This window comes from Lampetra fluviatilis, chromosome 36 (assembly GCF_964198595.1).
Source record: "Lampetra fluviatilis chromosome 36, kcLamFluv1.1, whole genome shotgun sequence".
NCBI lineage: Eukaryota > Metazoa > Chordata > Hyperoartia > Petromyzontiformes > Petromyzontidae > Lampetra > Lampetra fluviatilis.
This window is the reverse complement of record NC_136310.1, coordinates 11,639,717-11,657,031: the sequence shown is the minus strand read 5'-3', so window position 1 is coordinate 11,657,031 and position 17,315 is coordinate 11,639,717. Positions and strand designations below refer to the sequence as shown.

At 55.5% G+C, this 17,315-nt stretch overlaps 1 protein-coding gene across 3 annotated transcripts in view; it reads left to right on the top strand.

Annotated features, from left to right (window-relative positions):
- Positions 1 to 17,315, top strand: part of MIB2 (MIB E3 ubiquitin protein ligase 2) — a 57,803-nt gene that overhangs the window by 27,477 nt on the left and 13,011 nt on the right. For all 3 annotated transcript variants that reach the window (XM_078873397.1, XM_078873396.1, XM_078873395.1), the window contains 7 exons: positions 394 to 553; positions 7,203 to 7,348; positions 10,666 to 10,814; positions 12,757 to 12,913; positions 13,239 to 13,393; positions 14,720 to 14,846; positions 16,298 to 16,600. In XM_078873397.1, coding sequence (XP_078729523.1) covers positions 394 to 553; positions 7,203 to 7,348; positions 10,666 to 10,814; positions 12,757 to 12,913; positions 13,239 to 13,393; positions 14,720 to 14,846; positions 16,298 to 16,600 — 1,197 coding nt within the window. The remainder of the gene's footprint in view (positions 1 to 393; positions 554 to 7,202; positions 7,349 to 10,665; positions 10,815 to 12,756; positions 12,914 to 13,238; positions 13,394 to 14,719; positions 14,847 to 16,297; positions 16,601 to 17,315) is intronic.

The window sequence follows — 17,315 nt, the reverse complement described above, 5'->3', positions numbered from 1 at the left end:
CCTCAAATGAGTACCTGGTGCAATGTGTGAACATCGCCACGGTGGAGACGAAGGCGGCCGACCGTGGTGCTCGGCACCCACCCCCTCGTGTGCCGTTCCATCCTTCATAGGTGCTCGCTAACAGCACTTGCCTCAACAGTTAAGGTTATACGGGGGATCTTTGTCTTTTATGTGTGTATGTTGGGAACGGGAGTGCAGCGGTTAGCGCACTGCGCTACGAACCCTCCTACTACTCCCTCTCCTCTCTTTCCTCCCTCTTCTCCCACTAGCTATTCCAATAGGTGTTTGAAGATTGTGTAAATATATTTGTCGTTAAACCCACCACCACCACCCGCCACAGCTATTGAAAGCTATTTGGGGTTAGTTATTTTGTTGGTGTGTGTGTGTCGACAGGCGGTGGGGCAGGTGGGACAGGTGGTGAAGGTGTACACGGATGGGGACCTGCGTGTGTGTGTGCGGGACAAGGTGTGGACGTTCAATGCGCTGTGCGCGAGCGCTGTGAGACTCGGAGACGTCGACGCCAACAACCTCATGTCCACGGAGCATAGGGAGGGTGGGTGGCACGGGCACACTCGCACGCGCGCACACACACGCCCACATACGCACACGCATACACGTACACGCACGCATGCGCACGCACAACAACAAACACAAAGATTCCTCATATGGCCTGAACAGACTGTTGGGGCAAGTGCTGTTACTGAGCACTTATAAACGCCAGAACGGCACACAAGGCGGTGGGTGGCCAGCCAGCACCATGCCTGGCCACCTTTGTCTCCCTAGTGGCGATGTTTACACAGCGCACCAGGTGCTCATCTGAGGCTGAGTCGACCATGGGGAGGTGCAGGACCAGTGCAGATAATCGTTACTGGTGTTGGCCATGAGCGTGAATCGAACTCGGTGCTAACTGCTACACTACCACTCCGCATTCATATGTAATGAGAGAGCGCCATCCAGTGGGTGCTAGAGGGTAACTGGGTACAGGCACTATTATGTAATCGGCATCCCATCCTAAGAGGGAATAACATCTGGGCCAAAAGTGACGGGCAGAGTCGGGAAGGATGCTTCAGGAACCATCGGGAAGGTTCCTCGAGGGGGCGTGGCTAGAGGCGGAACCTAGCTCAGCCGGGGTGAATATAAGCAGAGGCAGGGGAGAACTCGTGGTCGGTGTGGGGAGCCTTGGGTCCGGACTGCGTCGCTGCTCGTCAACTCCTCTCTGCGCCACCGACCACGTGGCGGGTTCCCCAGCGAAGCTCGTCTCTTCTCTCCGGCGTGCCGCCAGCCAACGGCGAAACCGGGGGAGCGGAGCTATACAGTACCACAGTTAATAAAGAAGCACTCTGACAAAGATCTTCGTGGGAGTCGTTTATTACATTGGAGTCAGAAGTGGTCCTTCAATAGAAGAAGAACCCACTTGTAGCGTCTTCCGACGACAATGAGGCGGGGATCTGTGGTCCCGGTCACAGAAACCACGGCTGGTGAGATCGCTGCACCGGAGGCGGTCGGCACGGCCGCGGCATCTCCGCCCCAGCGAGCCGAAGACGGCTGGAGGAGGGTGGAGGAGCAGCTAGAGTCGCTGCGGACGGTTCTCCTTCAGTTGGTGTCGCTCGTTGCGACATCTACGGTGGTGGGGCGTCCACCTGAAGCATCGCCAGGGGATGGCAATCGGAGGTCCGAGGCTGGAGTCTCGGCAGGTTCTCCTGCAGAGGCGACGTCCACCATTACTGGCGCTGAAGAGACGTCCGCAATTACACGCGCCGAGGACGCCACGTGCAAGACGCCGCCATTTTGGACGGAGCCGCGAAGACGCGGTCGGAGCCTGCCATTTTGGATGGGCCGCGTGGTGTGCGAGGTGCGAGGTGGGACGAGGCGGTGCCGATCGCACACGACGACTCCCTGGTGTTAAAGAATTCGTCGCGGCCGGCGGCGACTGGAGCGCCTTCACTTGGAGGTTTGAGGCGGCATTCCGTTCGGTGCGCTGGTCGGAGGAGGAGGCGCTCGTCGCTCTACCGACTGTGTTAGATGACGACGCCCTGGCGGTGTTCAGGTCGATCCCTCAGGAGAAGAAGGCAACTTTACAAGGGGCGTATGCCGCTTGTTATGGACCGTTTGCTGGCTCTGGCGAGGGTCATGGGGGTGGTTTTGCCTGCGTGTGGCCACGATGTACAATCATCCCGTTGGGCAGCCAGATGTCTTCACGCTCACGAGAGCTGGCAGCGCTGGAATCGAAGATGGGGCGACACTGCACGTCGTCAATGGTTCGAGGGACCACGTCAGCGTGAGGTCTGGGGGGCTCAAAGGCCGTCCGTAGCCTGCTACCGATGCGGCCGGCTGGGACACTTCGCGAGGGAATGCCGGAGTCACCCTCGATCTCCGACTTTGGCTGCTGCTTCAGCTCCTGCTGTTCCTCCGACGGCTCAACCTCCACAGGCGAGTCGGTACACGTTGGACACCCGGCCCATTTCGCAACCTAATGCATCTCATGACACGGGGTTCGTTCGTTCACAGCACGATTCGTTTGCTGACACTATGCAATCGGGTTCGGTTACTTGGGGTTGGCCTAATTCATCATTGGGCAGGTGGAAGCCCGCGTTGTCATCGGTGATGTGGCCGTATCGGGACCGGTTCTGATTTCTAGGTCGTTGGCTGTGCCCTGCTTTCTTGGTACTGCTTTACTTAGAAGGATGCCTGTTAAGATCCTGGTAGATCAGGGTTGCTTGGAAATGCCCTCGGGTCGCAAGTTGTTTTTTTTTGCCATTGCCGTTGTTGAGTTCTTCACCGAGCGCAGCTGTACAAGCCCTCGTTAATGTCAGGGTCGAGATTCCGCCGGGATACCAAATGCTTGTGCCGTTGCGTTATCGTAAGGGAATCCGATGTGTTGATTCGACGGCTGGGGTCCTTCTGACCCCATCTAATACTGCGACCCGGGGTCTGGCTCTAGTCGGTGCACAGACCATCCTTCGCTCCGGGCAAGCCCCGTTCTTGCAGGTTCTTAACGGGGGCCCAGACGCTGTTGTAGTTCCCGCTGGTACAGTATTGACTTACGCCACCACTGCGTTTTCGGACCACGACGAGGTTGAGCCGCGGCAATTGGTGGGAGCGGCTCACCCTTGTCACATTGCGGATGATCGATGGGCTGCTGCGTTGTGCGGGGAAAACTCCTTGTCTTCCGAGCAACGGAACAGATTGCGTTCACTTCTATGCGAGTTTTCAGACGTATTTAGTAAGAATGAATTCGATCTAGGTCGTACATCCCTGTCGTCTCACCACATTGATATGGGTGAGGCCAGTCCTATTCGTCACCGGTTGAGCCCGGTGGAGAAGGAATGTGTGCAACGAGCGGTCAACGACATGCTGACCACCGATATTATTTTCCCGTCTAACAGCCCTTGGGGTGCGCCCATTGTGGTTGTCATGAAGAAGGTTGGTAACCTCAGCGTTGATTTCCGCAAGTTGAACAAAGTTTCGCTAGCCGACGCATATCCGCTCCCGTGCATGGACGACTGTCTAGACTCCTTGTCCAGGGCGCGATATTTCTCCACTCTCGATTTGTCTTTGGGGTTTTGGCAACTGCCCCTGGACGACTCGTCGAAGCCGAAAACCGCGTTCGCATGCCTTGGGGACTCTTTCAATTCAATTGCCTTCCGATGGGCTTGAATTCGGCTCTGGCTACCTTTCAGCGGCTGATGGAGCTCGTCTTGACCGGCCTACAGTGGGACACTGATCTCATTTACTTAGACGATGTTATTGTTTTTAGCCGCACTTTTGATGAACATCTTCGCCGGTTGCACTCCGTTTTCGATAGAATGCGCTCTGCTAACTTGAAATTTTAACCGGCTAAATGTCACTTGCTGCAAAATTCCTTGTGTTATTTGGGTCACATTGTCAGCTCTGAGGGCATCGCCACGGACCTGGAAAAAACGGCCTGTGTTCGCGCTTGGCCGACCCCCACGTGTGTGGGTGATGTGCGCAGTTTCGTCGGATTTGCGTTATTACCATAGGTTTGTGCCACATTTTGCTACGGTCGCTAAACTCTTGCATGCGTTAACTGCTAAAAATCTGAGATTTAAATGGGGTGTTTTTGGCCCTCCGCGAACGATTGTCGGACGCGTCCACGCTCGAGTATCCAGATTTTTCTCTGCCATTTATCCTAGACACCGACGCTAGCGACACGGGTATCGGCGCCGTTCTATTTCAAGTTAAAACGGTGTTGAGAAGGTGGTCGCGTACGGCAGCCGTGTCCTTTCCCCGGCGAAACGTCGTTATTGTGTCACCCGGAGAAAACTTTTGGCCGTTGTTTATTTTGTCCGGCAATACAGGCCTTACCTCTATGGCAGGGAATTTGTGGTCTGCACTGATCATGCGGCCCTCCAATATTCCTTGAAAGTCGAGCAGCCAGCTGGCCAACTCTCTCGTTAGCTCGAGATTTTACAGGAGTTCTCTTTCAGCGTGGTGTATCGTAAGGGTTCTCGACATTGCAACGCGGATGCCTTGTCGCGATTGCCGCAGTCGCCTCATTGCCCGTGTTTGTCTGGGACGAGCCGTCGTGGACCCGTTGTGTCACGACCGCGTACTGTCATGTCTGCCGTAGCCGGTTCGACACCTCTGGATGCAGATGCGTCGGTTGACAGCATGTTGCAGCTTCCGCGCTCCGTGTGGGTGCTCTAGCAGCTCCTGGATGACTACTTAGGGAGTTTGCGGCGTTAGGCCGGACCCGCTTCGAGTGAAGGGGGCTGGTTGATTCTTCACGACGGCCTTTTGATGTGGAGGGAGGAAATGCTGGATCGCTGGCGAGTTGTTCCCGTTGCCCTCCGTAACGGCTTTGTACGAGGAGAAGTTGTAGCACCTTGGGGTCCATAAATCCTTGTTTATGTTTCAGCGTGATTATTATTGGCCGGGGATGACAGCCGATGTTTCCAAATTGATTAAATTTTGTACGGAATGTGCTCAGAGGAAACCGCCGCAGCAGAATGTCATCCGCCGCTGCAATCTATTTCGGGTTTCGCGTATTAACGAACTGGTGGCACTCGATTTCCTTGGGCCCTTTCCGGTCACTTCCAGGGGTAACACATTCCTTTTGGTGGGTGTGGAATATTTTTCTCGATGGCCGATGGTTTGGCCGCTGCCGGATCAGTCAGCGGCTTCCATAGCCGACATGTTTTTCTACGGGTATGTAATGGACAAAGGTGCTCCCGAACAGCTGCTTACGGACCAAGGTCGGAACTTCTCCTCTAAGTTGTTGCGCGAGGTCTGCGACGCATTGGGCACTAAGAAAATCAGGACGTTGCCGTACCACCCTCAGATAGATGGGATGGTCAAACGTCTGAACAGGACTTTGTCCGCCATGCTTTGTCAGACGGTGGATGCCAAGCAAGCTGATTGGGATTTACATGTGTCGAGCGTGCTTGCTGCGTATAGGTGGCCCTGCACGCTTCAATGGGATTCTCGCCATTCTTCCTTATGTATGGGTGGGAAAAAGTTCCCCCTCTCAATACCCAATTGGGAGCACTGATTGATAACGTTAAATCTAAACTGCCAGAACATGTTCGCGATTCCTTGCGTCGTGTTTCCGAGGTCCGGGAGGCGGCTAGGATGAACACCGCCAAGACGCAGGTGCACAATGAACGTTATGCACGCAGGTCTGACCGTGACATGTCATGGTCCATTGGTGACAAGGCTTGGCTACATTGCCCTCAGGTGCCTGTTGGCACCTCCCCTAAGTTACATAAGCCCTGGCATGGCCCAGTGGAGGTGGTCGAGATCAAACGTCCGCAGTGTGTGCGTATCCGGGCAGGCCACCGGCATTGGTTCGTCCACCCCTCTTGGTTGAAACCGTTTATCCCTCCGCGTATTGTGCCTTCACCTCGAAAAATTGGACTGCCTGGGTCTGACGTGTCCGACGGACCGGGGGAGATGCGGTTACGGAATTAACGCCCGAAGGAATCTGTTTTGCCGGCCGATGCGGGCAGTACTAGCTCGTGCCAGTAGGGAGCAGCAGAGAGGCCGGACCGGCTTAATAGTGATGATGGGCTATTGGCCCTAGGCAATCCCTAGGGGGGAGCATCGTGACCAACGGTCGGGACCCCAGACCCCAGGCAGGGGGCTGGGGGATGAGGTCATTCTCCAGGCCCTTGGAGAAGGTTTTGGAAGAGAGGCGTGGCCAGGGGTGGAGTGACCCGGGATCCTGTATAAAAGCCAGGTCCCCGAGTGTCCAGCTCCGTCATCGTCCGGCCGAAGACTGAAGAGCCTCACCTGGAGCCCTGAAGAGAAGAGCCCAATGGGCAGAGCCGAACCCCTGGCTAGGGTCGGCTCGAGCTCGTACCAGTGAGAGCTCCAGCTTATAACCAGTGAAGACTCAAGAGAAGACTCAAGCCACAGCAGTGTAGGTGTAGTGATTGCCAGTAAGAGGCGAGCTAGTCCGGGGGACGCCCTACATAGAGTATCAGGTGGAAGGGACCATTACCCCTTTGTATTGTAGTCTGTTGGTGTAGTAATAAACGTTTTGCCTCAGAGAAAGCTTCCTCCAGTTTTATTAGCCACTACACTTATATGGGTTTTATCTCTAGCCGGGATGGCTAGTCTTTTTATTAAGGGGGGGGGGGGGTGATGTAATGAGAGGGTGGGGTGCCAGAGGGTAACTGGGTACAGGCACTATTATGTAATCGGCATCCAATCCTAAGAGGGAATAACATCTGGGCCAAAGGTGACGGGCGGAGTCGGGAAGGATGCTTCAGGAACCATCGGCAAGGTTCCTTGAGGGGGCGTGGCTAGAGGCGGAGCCTAGCTCTGCCGGGGTGAATATAAGCAGAGGCAGGGGAGGACTCGTGGTCGGTGTGGGGAGCCTTGGGTCCGGACTGTGTCGCTGCTCGTCAACTCCTCTCTGCGCCACCGACGACATGGCGGGTTCCCCAGCGGAGCTCGTCTCTTCTCTCCGGCGTGCCGCCAGCCAACGGCGAGACCGGGGGAGCGGAGCTGTACAGTACCACAGTTAATAAAGAAGCACTCTGGCAAAGATCGTCGTGGAAGTCGTTTATTACACATACATATAAACAGACACACAAGTATGCCTACACGCATGCCTACACCCGCACTGACATTCAGTGTAGAGGAATCGGTCAATCGTTTGACCGTCTAGCTTTGAGCCACGGCAAGGAGTCGAACCAGGAGCGGCGTGCATGTGCGCCGTGGTGGTGGTGGCGCAGGGGCAGCCATGGTGTGCCAGAAGGACGGCATGGCGGTGCACGGAGTGGCCACAGAGGACAGCAGCGGCGTGTCGGAGCTGGTGAGCGAGGCGTCGCTCGGCAACTTGGGCAGGGTCGTGGAGATTCTGCAGCGATTTCCAGACAAGGTGAGCCACACAAACATACACACGCACACACACGCTCACATATACACACACAAATAAATGCACAAGTAAACACAACAACCACCATTCACCACTAAGTGGCAGTGACGTCACCATGACGCCTGTGCCAGGCTATGTGCACGTTGAGGCCACGTGAAGTGTCGAATGCCCGCTGGCAGGAGGTCACGGGGCAGACCCAGGTGCCACGGCTCGACTAACTGAGATGACTGGCTGTGCTTTAGCCACCCGGTGCTCCACTCATTGTTGTGAGCGTTGCTTCTCCGGCCTCCGTTGCTGTTGGAGGGCGACTGCCTCCAACTGCCCAGTAGCGTCCTTCACAAGCCTCCTCAACAGAGGCTAATCTTGACACCGCTGGTACCAGTAAACGGCAAGTTCACTCAGCTCCACATCTTCCTGTACCACATCACTCCATCTATTCTCTAGCCCATGCCGCGCCATTTTAGCGGAGCGCCATGCGGCCATAACACAGCAAGCTTGTACAGTGGAGGGCAGAGGTGATGCATTTGCCAGCCATCTCACTCGGTCACATCCCCGTGACATCCTGCCAACGAGGCTTCTGCACATCACGCAACGGCCTGAGAGTGTACCTAGCCTGGCACAAGCACCGTGGCGACATTGCCGCCACTCGGTAACGAACGGTGGCTGTTGTTGTTTTAGTAGTACACGTGTTCTTAGGTTTTTTCGGTAAAGTCACGTAGGTAAAACATTAAAATTAATGAAAGTAAAATAAAATAAAAATCACGACGTTTCGGAGGCAACACAAGTCTCCGTCATCAGGTGGGACCGTCACAGCCAGATTTGCTGCATCAAGTGAGGCAATGATTCAAGATGTAATCCTTTAAAAGCAAGTTGAGGGGGGAGGAGAGGGGGGCGGAGCTCATCAGAATGTGGTAGCCAATGAATGGAACGTATCGGGAGGGAGGGGGGCGGGGCTCAAAGACGGCACGACGTGCCACGTAGAACGCCTCGGGAGGGGGAGGGGGGGCGGGGCCAAAAGAATGCACGACGTGGTACACGTCGACGGCGTGGACGTGGTTGTGCGCAAGCAACTACTGCTGCACACGCCAACGCATTGGACAGAGAGGGGGAGGGGAGGCCAAACGAGAGTGTGGTGCAAGTGTACGTGGACGTGTGTGTACAAGCACCTGTTGATACACATGATAGAAAAGAACGAAAATGCCCATGTTTATACCAGTGCTGGCTGAACAATGAAGAGAGTACTGTTGAACACTGGAGATGTTAACACTCGGTAAAGTAAAGTAAAATAGTGCCTGTCAGATAAGATGGTCCAAAAATGTGTAATTAAGTCTTTTTTGCGTGGTTCATAACATCTTTCCAATGATTACTAAGTTTGTACCCATCATCACGGTTGAAATTATGTCTGTGTTTGTATATTTGTATGGCTTCGTGTACAAACCTTTGATGGTAGCCGGGAGGTTTGCAGAGAACCTTGGTCTCGGAAAAGACAATTTCATGAGAGCCCACCGAGTTGTAGCAATGATCGGCAACGGCAGAAGAATCAGTTCTGCCGTGTTTCAGATCTGACTTGTGCTCGCGGACACGATCAGAAACATGACGTTTCGTTTCTCCAATGTAGCAATCACCACAAATGCAACTCAATTTGTAGACTCCAGGATACTGTAAGTCAGGAACGACATCCTTCACAGATGGAATCAGATCACGGATTTTATGCACTGTACTGAATCGGACTTGGATCTTATGTTTGTTTAGAATTTTGGAGATCTTTTTGGTCACGCCTGCTATGTATGGTAACGTGATGGTTTTGGTCGGAGTTTCATGTGGCTGTTTCTGTGTGGTGGGAGAGACAGCTTGGCGGATAGTACGGTCAGAGTATCCGTTCATCCTGAGGGCCCGATGTACATGTCTTAATTCACCGGTCAGGTGGTGTTTGTCAGAAATGCCATGGGCTCTGTGGTATAGCGTTTTGATGAGATAATTATTTTGAGATGGGTGGTGGTGGGAATCCGGTTTCAAGTAGGAATCTGTGTGGGTGGCTTTCCTGTAGACAGAATGTCCCAAGGATCCGTCAGTCCTCCTCTCAAACAGAATATCCAAGAATGGTAGTTTACCGTCTTTCTCCACTTCCATGGTGAATCTGATGGATGGGTGTTTAGAATTGATGTGGTTCAAGAAGTGGTTCAATGCTGGGAGGCCATGTGGCCAGATGACGAAAGTGTCATCCACATACCTCTTCCACAGGGAAGGACGCAGGGTGGATGTCTGGATGGCGTCTGATTCAAACTTTTCCATGAACATGTTGGCTATAACTGATGACAAGGGGGAACCCATAGGGGTACCCTCATTCTGTTTGTAGAAGGTGCCATTCCAGGTAAAATAGGTGTTGGTGAGGCAATGCCTAACCAGCGCAGGTACATCAGAATTCAATCCACGTCGTGCCGTCTTTGAGCCGCGCCCCCCTCCCTCCCGATGCGTTCCATTCATTGGCTACCACATTCTGATGAGCTCCGCCCCCCTCTCCTCCCCCCTCAACTTGCTTTTAAGGGATTACATCTTGAATCATTGCCTCACTTGATGCAGCAAATCTGGCTGTGACGGTCCCACCTGATGACGGAGACTTGTGTTGCCTCCGAAACGTCGTGATTTTTATTTTATTTTACTTTCATTAATTTTAATGTTTTACCTACGTGACTTTACCGAAAAAACCTAAGAATATGAATCCTTGCAGTCACGAAAGCTTCAAATCTAGAATTAGTACACGTGTGTCTGTTTGTGTGTACGTATGTGTGTGCGTGTGTGTATATGTGTGCTGGCGACCCACCCCCTCGTGTACCCTTCCGGCCTTCAACGGTGATCACTAACAGCACTTGCCCCTACAGTCTGTTAAGGCTATACAGGGGATCTTTGTCTTTTATGTGTGTATGTTAGGAACGGGAGTGCAGCGGTTAGCGCACTGCGCTACGAACCCTCCTACTACTCTCTCTCCTCTCTTTCCTCCCTCTTCTCCCACTCACTATTCCAATAGGTGTTTGAAGATTGTGTAAATATTATTGTTGTTAAACCCACCACCACCTGCCACAGCTATTCAGTAAGGAGTTTGTCACGTAAACAAAGTGTGCCAATGCCGTTACTAGTTCAGCACACCGGTCGTGTGTTAGAGAGTAAACCAAATACAACATTATTTAAACTGGTCCTGGGCCTAAACATCGCCACCTACCCCCTCGTCTGCCATAGCGCCGGCCTTCACGGATGCTATTCGCTAACAGCACTTGCCTCAGCAGTCTGTTAAGGCTACTCGGGGGGTCTTTGTCTTCCTGCAGGTGGACGGACGGAGCCAGGGTAAGACTGCACTGCAGGTGGCGTCCTTCGCGGGCCACGGGGCCCTGCTGGATGCCCTGCTCCGCGCGGGGGCCCGCACAGACGTGCGCGACGACGAGGGTGATGCTGCGCTGCACTACGCTGCCTTCGGGTGAGTGCCGCTCCGCCAGCTCTGACCCCCACTGGCACGTGTGGGCGGGCCGGCAGGCGGGGGAGATGGCAATGGGGGCACCGCCGGGAAGACGAAGGACGGCCCCGATATTATTAGTCGCGGCTCGGCTCAGGATTGGCTCTGGCTGCAGTGAGTCGGCTCAGAGCCACCACGCTTCACTTGAGATAGCTTTGAGCACGGTCCCAGCCGTGCTCAGGATTCTTACGAGCATGAGCCCCGAGCCACAGCTGAGGCGCTCACTCACGCAGTCTTTGGGAACCACCGAGCAGTTCACGCCAGAGCTGAGTATTAGAGGCTGAACCATAGCTGAGCCTGAGTGTGAGAATCTGAGCCACAGTTGAGCCCTGAGTATTAGAAGCTGAGCCGAAGCTGAGCCACAGTTGAGCCCTGAGTATTAGAGGGCGAGTCAAAGCTGAGCCTGAGTGTTAGAGGCCGAGCCAGAGCTGAGCCTGAGTGATAGAGGCTGAACCATAGCTGAGCCAGAGTGTTAGAGGCCGAGACTAGAACTGCTTCGCAGTTGCTTAGGAACACCTGGAGACTGACAGGGGCTGATTTGAAAAAGAAACCTGACTTTACTGAGAATAAACTAAACTTAAACAATTTTTTTATCCAGATAAGGACCACTGAGCAATGTAGCTCTTTTTCAGAAGCGACCTTGTTTATCAGAAATGATAACTCATCAAAGTGGCTTATCCTCACGTGGACATTTATAGCAGCCAAATACTCTAAATTTGGACTGTCTTGGGTTTCAACTAGACCAAGTTAAGATAACTAGTAATACATGGGCCACTGACTCTGTCTGATTAGGAAAGTTAGGATTGATGGGGCCTGGTTAATTGAAAATTACCAAATGGCCCGTTTTGGCTGAGACAGTCCCAGTGGATTCAGTAAACCTCTTCCGGTGTCCTGAAGCTCCTGTGAAAATCTGCCTTCATTGGCGGTTTAAAATGTTCTGGCCTCATGCTCAACTCGTGACGACTTGGGAAAAGGGCGGAGCTGACTGAGCGGTGGGCAGGGCTACCTGAGCAGTGGGTGGTGCTGGCGACCGAGTGGGCAGGGCTACGTCAAAGTGGGCGGTGCTGGCGACCGAGTGGGCAGGGCTACGTCAAAGTGGGCGGTGCTGGCGACCGAGTGGGCAGGGCTACGTTAAAGTGGGCGGTAATGGTGACCGAGTGGGCAGGGCTACGTCAAAGTGGGCGGTGCTGGCGACCGAGTGGGCAGGGCTACGTTAAAGTGGGCGGTGCTGGCAATCGAGTGGGCAGGGATACGTCAAAGTGGGCGGTGCTGGCGATCGAGTGGGCAGGACTACGTCAAAGTAGGCGGTGCTGGCGACCGAGTGGGCAGGGCTACGTCAAAGTGGGCGGTGCTGGCGACCGAGTGGGCAGGGCTACGTCAAAGTGGGCGGTGCTGGCGACCGAGTGGGCAGGGCTACGTCAAAGTGGGCGGTGCTGGTGACCGAGTGGGCAGGGCTACATTAAAGTGGGCGGTGCTGGCGACCGAGTGGGCAGGGCTACGTCAAAGTGGGCGGTGCTGGCGACCGAGTGGGCATGGCTACGTCAAAGTGGGTGGTGCTGGCGACCGAGTGGGCAGGGCTACGTCAAAGTGGGTGGTGCTGGCAATCGAGTGGGCAGGGCTACATCAAAGTGGGCGGTGCTGGCGACCGAGTGGGCAGGGCTACGTCAAAGTGGGCGGTTCTGGCGACCGCGTGGGCAGGGCTACGTTAAAGTGGGCAGGACAGATCAGGGAAGGAGCTGACGGTTCACTGCATGTCCCAGTTGAGTCCGATACTATGCCGACCGCCACGCAGTGGCGACGTGGCTTGGGTTTGGCCTTGCCAGGACAACACTCGTGTCGTGACATGTCATGTGGTGCCGGCCTCAGTGGGCGCTTGTTAATGACCTTCCCCTTCACCCCCACGCAGCAACCGCGCGGCGGCGGCGACGGCGCTGCTGGGCGCCGGTGCGAACGTGGATGCGGCCAACAAAGCGAGCACCACCGCGCTGCACGTGGCGGCGAGCATCGGGCACACGGACGTGGTGATGGCCCTGCTGGCTCACCGAGCCGACGTCAACGCGCAGGTGAGCGGCAAGGACCCCCAGACCTGACAGACAGACGCACACGGACGGACCGGTTAGTGAACAGACGAATGAATAAAGATGGACAGATACACAGGTGGATGAATGGAGACAGACAGGTGGAGAGATGAACAGGAAACACGAGCGAATGGAAAGACAAACGGACGCAAACGTGAATGGAGCTATGGGTTTGGCCCCTTGTCCAAATTCTCACCCGTGCCCCTTATGTCCCTACACTGTGCCACCCACGCCCCTTCCCCTCACTGCTTTCGTGATCCCATGCGCCCCCCCCCCCCCCTCTGTCACCCGCCGGCGGTGGTGCGGCCAGGACGTGGACGGCGACACACCGCTGCACGAGGCGATCTCGCGCGACCACCGTGACGTGGTGGAGCAGCTGAGCGCCGTGCCCATCGCTGACTTCTCTCTGCGCAACCGCCGCGGCTTCAATTTGCTCCACCAGGCGGCACTTAAGGGCAGTGCCATGTGAGTTGACGAGTGAGGGAGTGCGTGTGTGAACATGAGTGCGTTTGTGTGCGTGCGTGTATTTGTGCGTGCGAATGTTATGAGCACACTGTCCATACCTGGGCAGCAAAGGTCTCATTCCGAATCAGTCAAGCAGCATTACCTTTTCATTGCCTATGTAACGCTGCTGTGTGGACGCTACGTGGTCTGTCGCTCCACAAGAAGTGAGTTCTTCCGGCAGGCAGGGCTGCGTTGGCTGGGTCATGTAGCCCGCATTCCCATGAATGACGCTACTGGGCAGTTTGGGTAGTCGCCCTCCAGCAACAACGGAGAGCATAGGAACGGCGCTCACAACGAGCGCCAGGCGGCTACAACGCAGCAAATTGACACAGTCGGGGGCACAGGTGGTACATCGGCCAGTCATTTCAGTCAGTCAACCCATGGCATCTGGGTCTGTCCCGTGACCTCCTACCAGCAGGCCTTAACGTGCACGTATTCTGGCACAAGTGATGTGACGTCACTGGCACTGAGTGGCGAATGGCGGTTGTGTGCGTGCATGCGTGTGTGAGTGTGTGTGTGGGGAGCAGTAGTGTAGCGATAAGCGCGCTGCGCTGTGAACCCAGCGAACCGAGTTCAATTCCCGCTCGCGGCCAACACCAGTGAAGATCATTTTAACCGGTCCTGGGCTTTCCCTCGGTCGACTCAACCTCAAATGAGGACCTGGTGCGGTGTATAGTAAACATCGCCACTAGGGAAACAAAGGCGGCCGGGCGTGGTGCTGGCCACCCATCCCCTCTTGTGCCGTTCCGGCCTTCATAGCTGCTTGCTCACAGCATCTGCTCCAACAGTATTTTAAGGCTTTACAGGGATCTTTGTCTTTGTAGGGAGCGGTAGTGCAGCGGTTAGCATGCTGTGCTACGAACCCGGCAACCCGATTCGATCCCCGCTCACGGTCAACACAATTGACGAATATCTGAACCAGTTCTGGGTCTCTCCTAGGTCGACTAAGCCTTAAATGAGCACTTGGTGCGGTGTGTCAACACCAGCACTGGGGAGACAAAGGTGGCTGGATGCGGTGCTGGCCACCCACCCCCTCATGTGCCTTTCCGGCCTTCATAGGTGCACCCTAACTCCGCTTGCCCCAACAGGTTATACGGGGGATCTTGGTCTTTGTGTGTTAGCGGGTGTGATTGGGTGAGCGTCTGCACGTAGGTGGCATGCACGTCTTGTGACCCTGACTGCTGACCCTGACGTTCGAGCCATGCCACTCGTACAACCTGGTCTCTTGAGTTCTCCCCTGGTTAAACAAAATCAACTTGAGACCTTCCGACCCTCCGCGCACCACAGAGCCACGCACAAGATCCTGGGTCGCGCGCGGCAGCTGGTGGACGTCAAGAAGGATGACGGCTTCGCCCCCATACACCTCGCCGCCCTCAACAACCATCAAGAGGTCGCCCGCATCCTCGTTGCAGAGGTGGGCTGCCCCTCCGCGTGCCTCCTCAATGACGCAGCCTCGATATTCTGGCCGTCACACGACCTCGACGGGTGTGGGCTTGGTGCCGGCCGAGTGTCAGCCGACACGGCCATTGTGAATCATTCGGCGAGAAAGAGAGACACCCAGCCCCAGGCATCATGGGGTGGGTGGACAACCCCCACGATCCCTTGGCGTGGCCTATTGCCAAAGTGTCATGCGGGTTCGATTCCTGGCCGTGATGCAGGACTCTAGTGGCAGTTTGTGCCGGCTTGGTGTCTCCGACACGGCCACTGTGAACCTTCCACTTCCTCCATCTGTACGACTCTGGATTAGCGGTCTGAGAACGATTGTTTAAGGGCGCTTTATAACTTTAAATTATTATTACTGTAGAAAAAAGAAGAGCAAGCCTTTGACCGCAGGTGTCTGAGACAGATGTGAAGAATATCTTGGCAAGATAGGATGAGCAGTGCAGACGTGCAGCAGAGAATGGGGCAGGGGTGGTAAGTGTTGGAGATAAGGCTTGGCAACCTCACTTGCATTTAGCACGGTTGGCTACGTACGGTGCGAAAGAAGTTCAACGTCCTTACGTGCGTGTGCACAATCGCGGCAGCGCTGCGTGAGACGTGCGTGCAGGATGGGTGAGAGCCGATTTACCGAGATTGGACATTCAATCGGCCTCCACGAGTCTGGCGACCGAGGGAAAGAAAATACCGAAGACCAGATTGTGGGGATGCTGTTAGGACAGACCTATTGGGTCTCTGTGAGTCAGTGGGTCTCTGTGTGAGTCTGTGGGTCTCTATGTGAGTCTGTGGGCCTCTTTGTAAGTCTGTGGGTTTCTGTGTGAGTCTGTGGGTCTCTGTGTAAGTTTGTGTGTCTATATGTGAGTTTGTAGGTCTCTGTGAGCCTGTGGGTCTCTATATGAGTCGGTGAGTCTCTATGTGAGTCTGTGGGCCTCTGTGTGAGTATGTGGGTCTCTGTAAGTCTGTGGGTGTCTGTGAGTCTGTGGCTCTATATGTGAGTTTGTGGTTCTCTATGTGAGTCTGTGATCTCTATATAAGTCTGTGGGGCTCAATGTACGTTTGTGGGTCTCTATGTGAGTCTGTGGGTTTCTTTGTGTGTGTCTGTGGGTCTTTGTGTGAGTCTGTGGGTCTCTATGTGGGTCTTCACGTGAGTCTATGGGTCTTTGTGTGAGTCTGTGGGTCTCTGTGCGAGTCTGTGGGTCTCTGAGTCTATCTAAGGTCAGGATGGATACGGTCAGGGCAGATCTTGGAGGTCGCCGCTTGTCTCCTGCACAGGAGCTGGGGGATCTGGCGGGGGTGGGGGGGGTGCGTAGAACGCGTTATGTTGCGACGAGGTTCCACGGTGGTGGCGGCGGTGGCACCAACGGCTCCGCCCGCGCCCACACCGTCTCGATCCCCACCCCGTTCCCTCCCCCGCCGCGGCGCGCCCAGGGCCAGTGCGACGTGGACGTGCGGACGAACCGGGCGCAGACGCCGCTGCTGCTCGCCGTGCTGCAGGGCCACGTCGAGCTGGTGCAGCTGCTGGTGGCGGAGCGCTGCGACGTGAACGCGCGTGACGAGGACGGCGACACGGCGCTGCACCTCGCGCTGGGCCGCACGCATGTGGCCGTGGTGCCCGCAGGGGTCGTCGGAGTCGCTGGAGGGTCGGGCAGCGGCGGTGCCGCCGGTGCGGCCGGCGCTGGGCAGTGCGCCCAGTCTTCGACTCGCGCCGCCAACGACTCGCTCGTCAACCGGGTGAGCCGCTGGGGAGACGGTGACTTGCGGGGATCCGTGGAGTTTCCTCGCGCATACGCTAGTGCTTGTGCAATGTACGTGTGCGTGTGTGCGCACGTGTTTGTTGTTGTCGGGAGCGGTAGCGTAGCAGTTAGCGTGCTGCGCTACAAACCTGGCGACCCAAGTTCAATTCCCGCTCATGGCCAACATCAGTGACGAATAACTAAACCGGTCCTGAGCTTCCCCTAGGTAGACTCAGCCTCAAATAAGTACCTAGTTTGGTATGTAAACATCGCCACCCCCTCCCTCGTGTGCCATGCCGGCCTTCATAGGTGCTCGCTAACAGCACTTGCCCCAACAGTCTGTTGAGGCGATACGGGGAATCTTTGTTTTTGTTGTTGTACGTTGAACCTCTATCGCACCGTACGTAGCCCAGCCGTGTTCGGTGGAGGTGCGGGGCATGGGCAGGGATAGCGCACCACGCTGCGAACCCGGCGCGGCCCGAGTTCGAGTCTTGCTCTCGGCCAACATCAGTGACGAATGTCTGGACCGGTCCTGGGGCCACCCTCTCCCCTAGCCCGCACCTCCGATTCGCCCGCTTGGCTACATACGGAGGGAAAGCAGTTCAACAAATGAGTGCTCGGTGCCGTGTGTAACCTCCAGCAGTGGGAAGACAAAGGTGGCCGAGCGTGGCGTTCAACCGCATCGCCACGTCCGTGCGCAGCGCCAGCCTTAA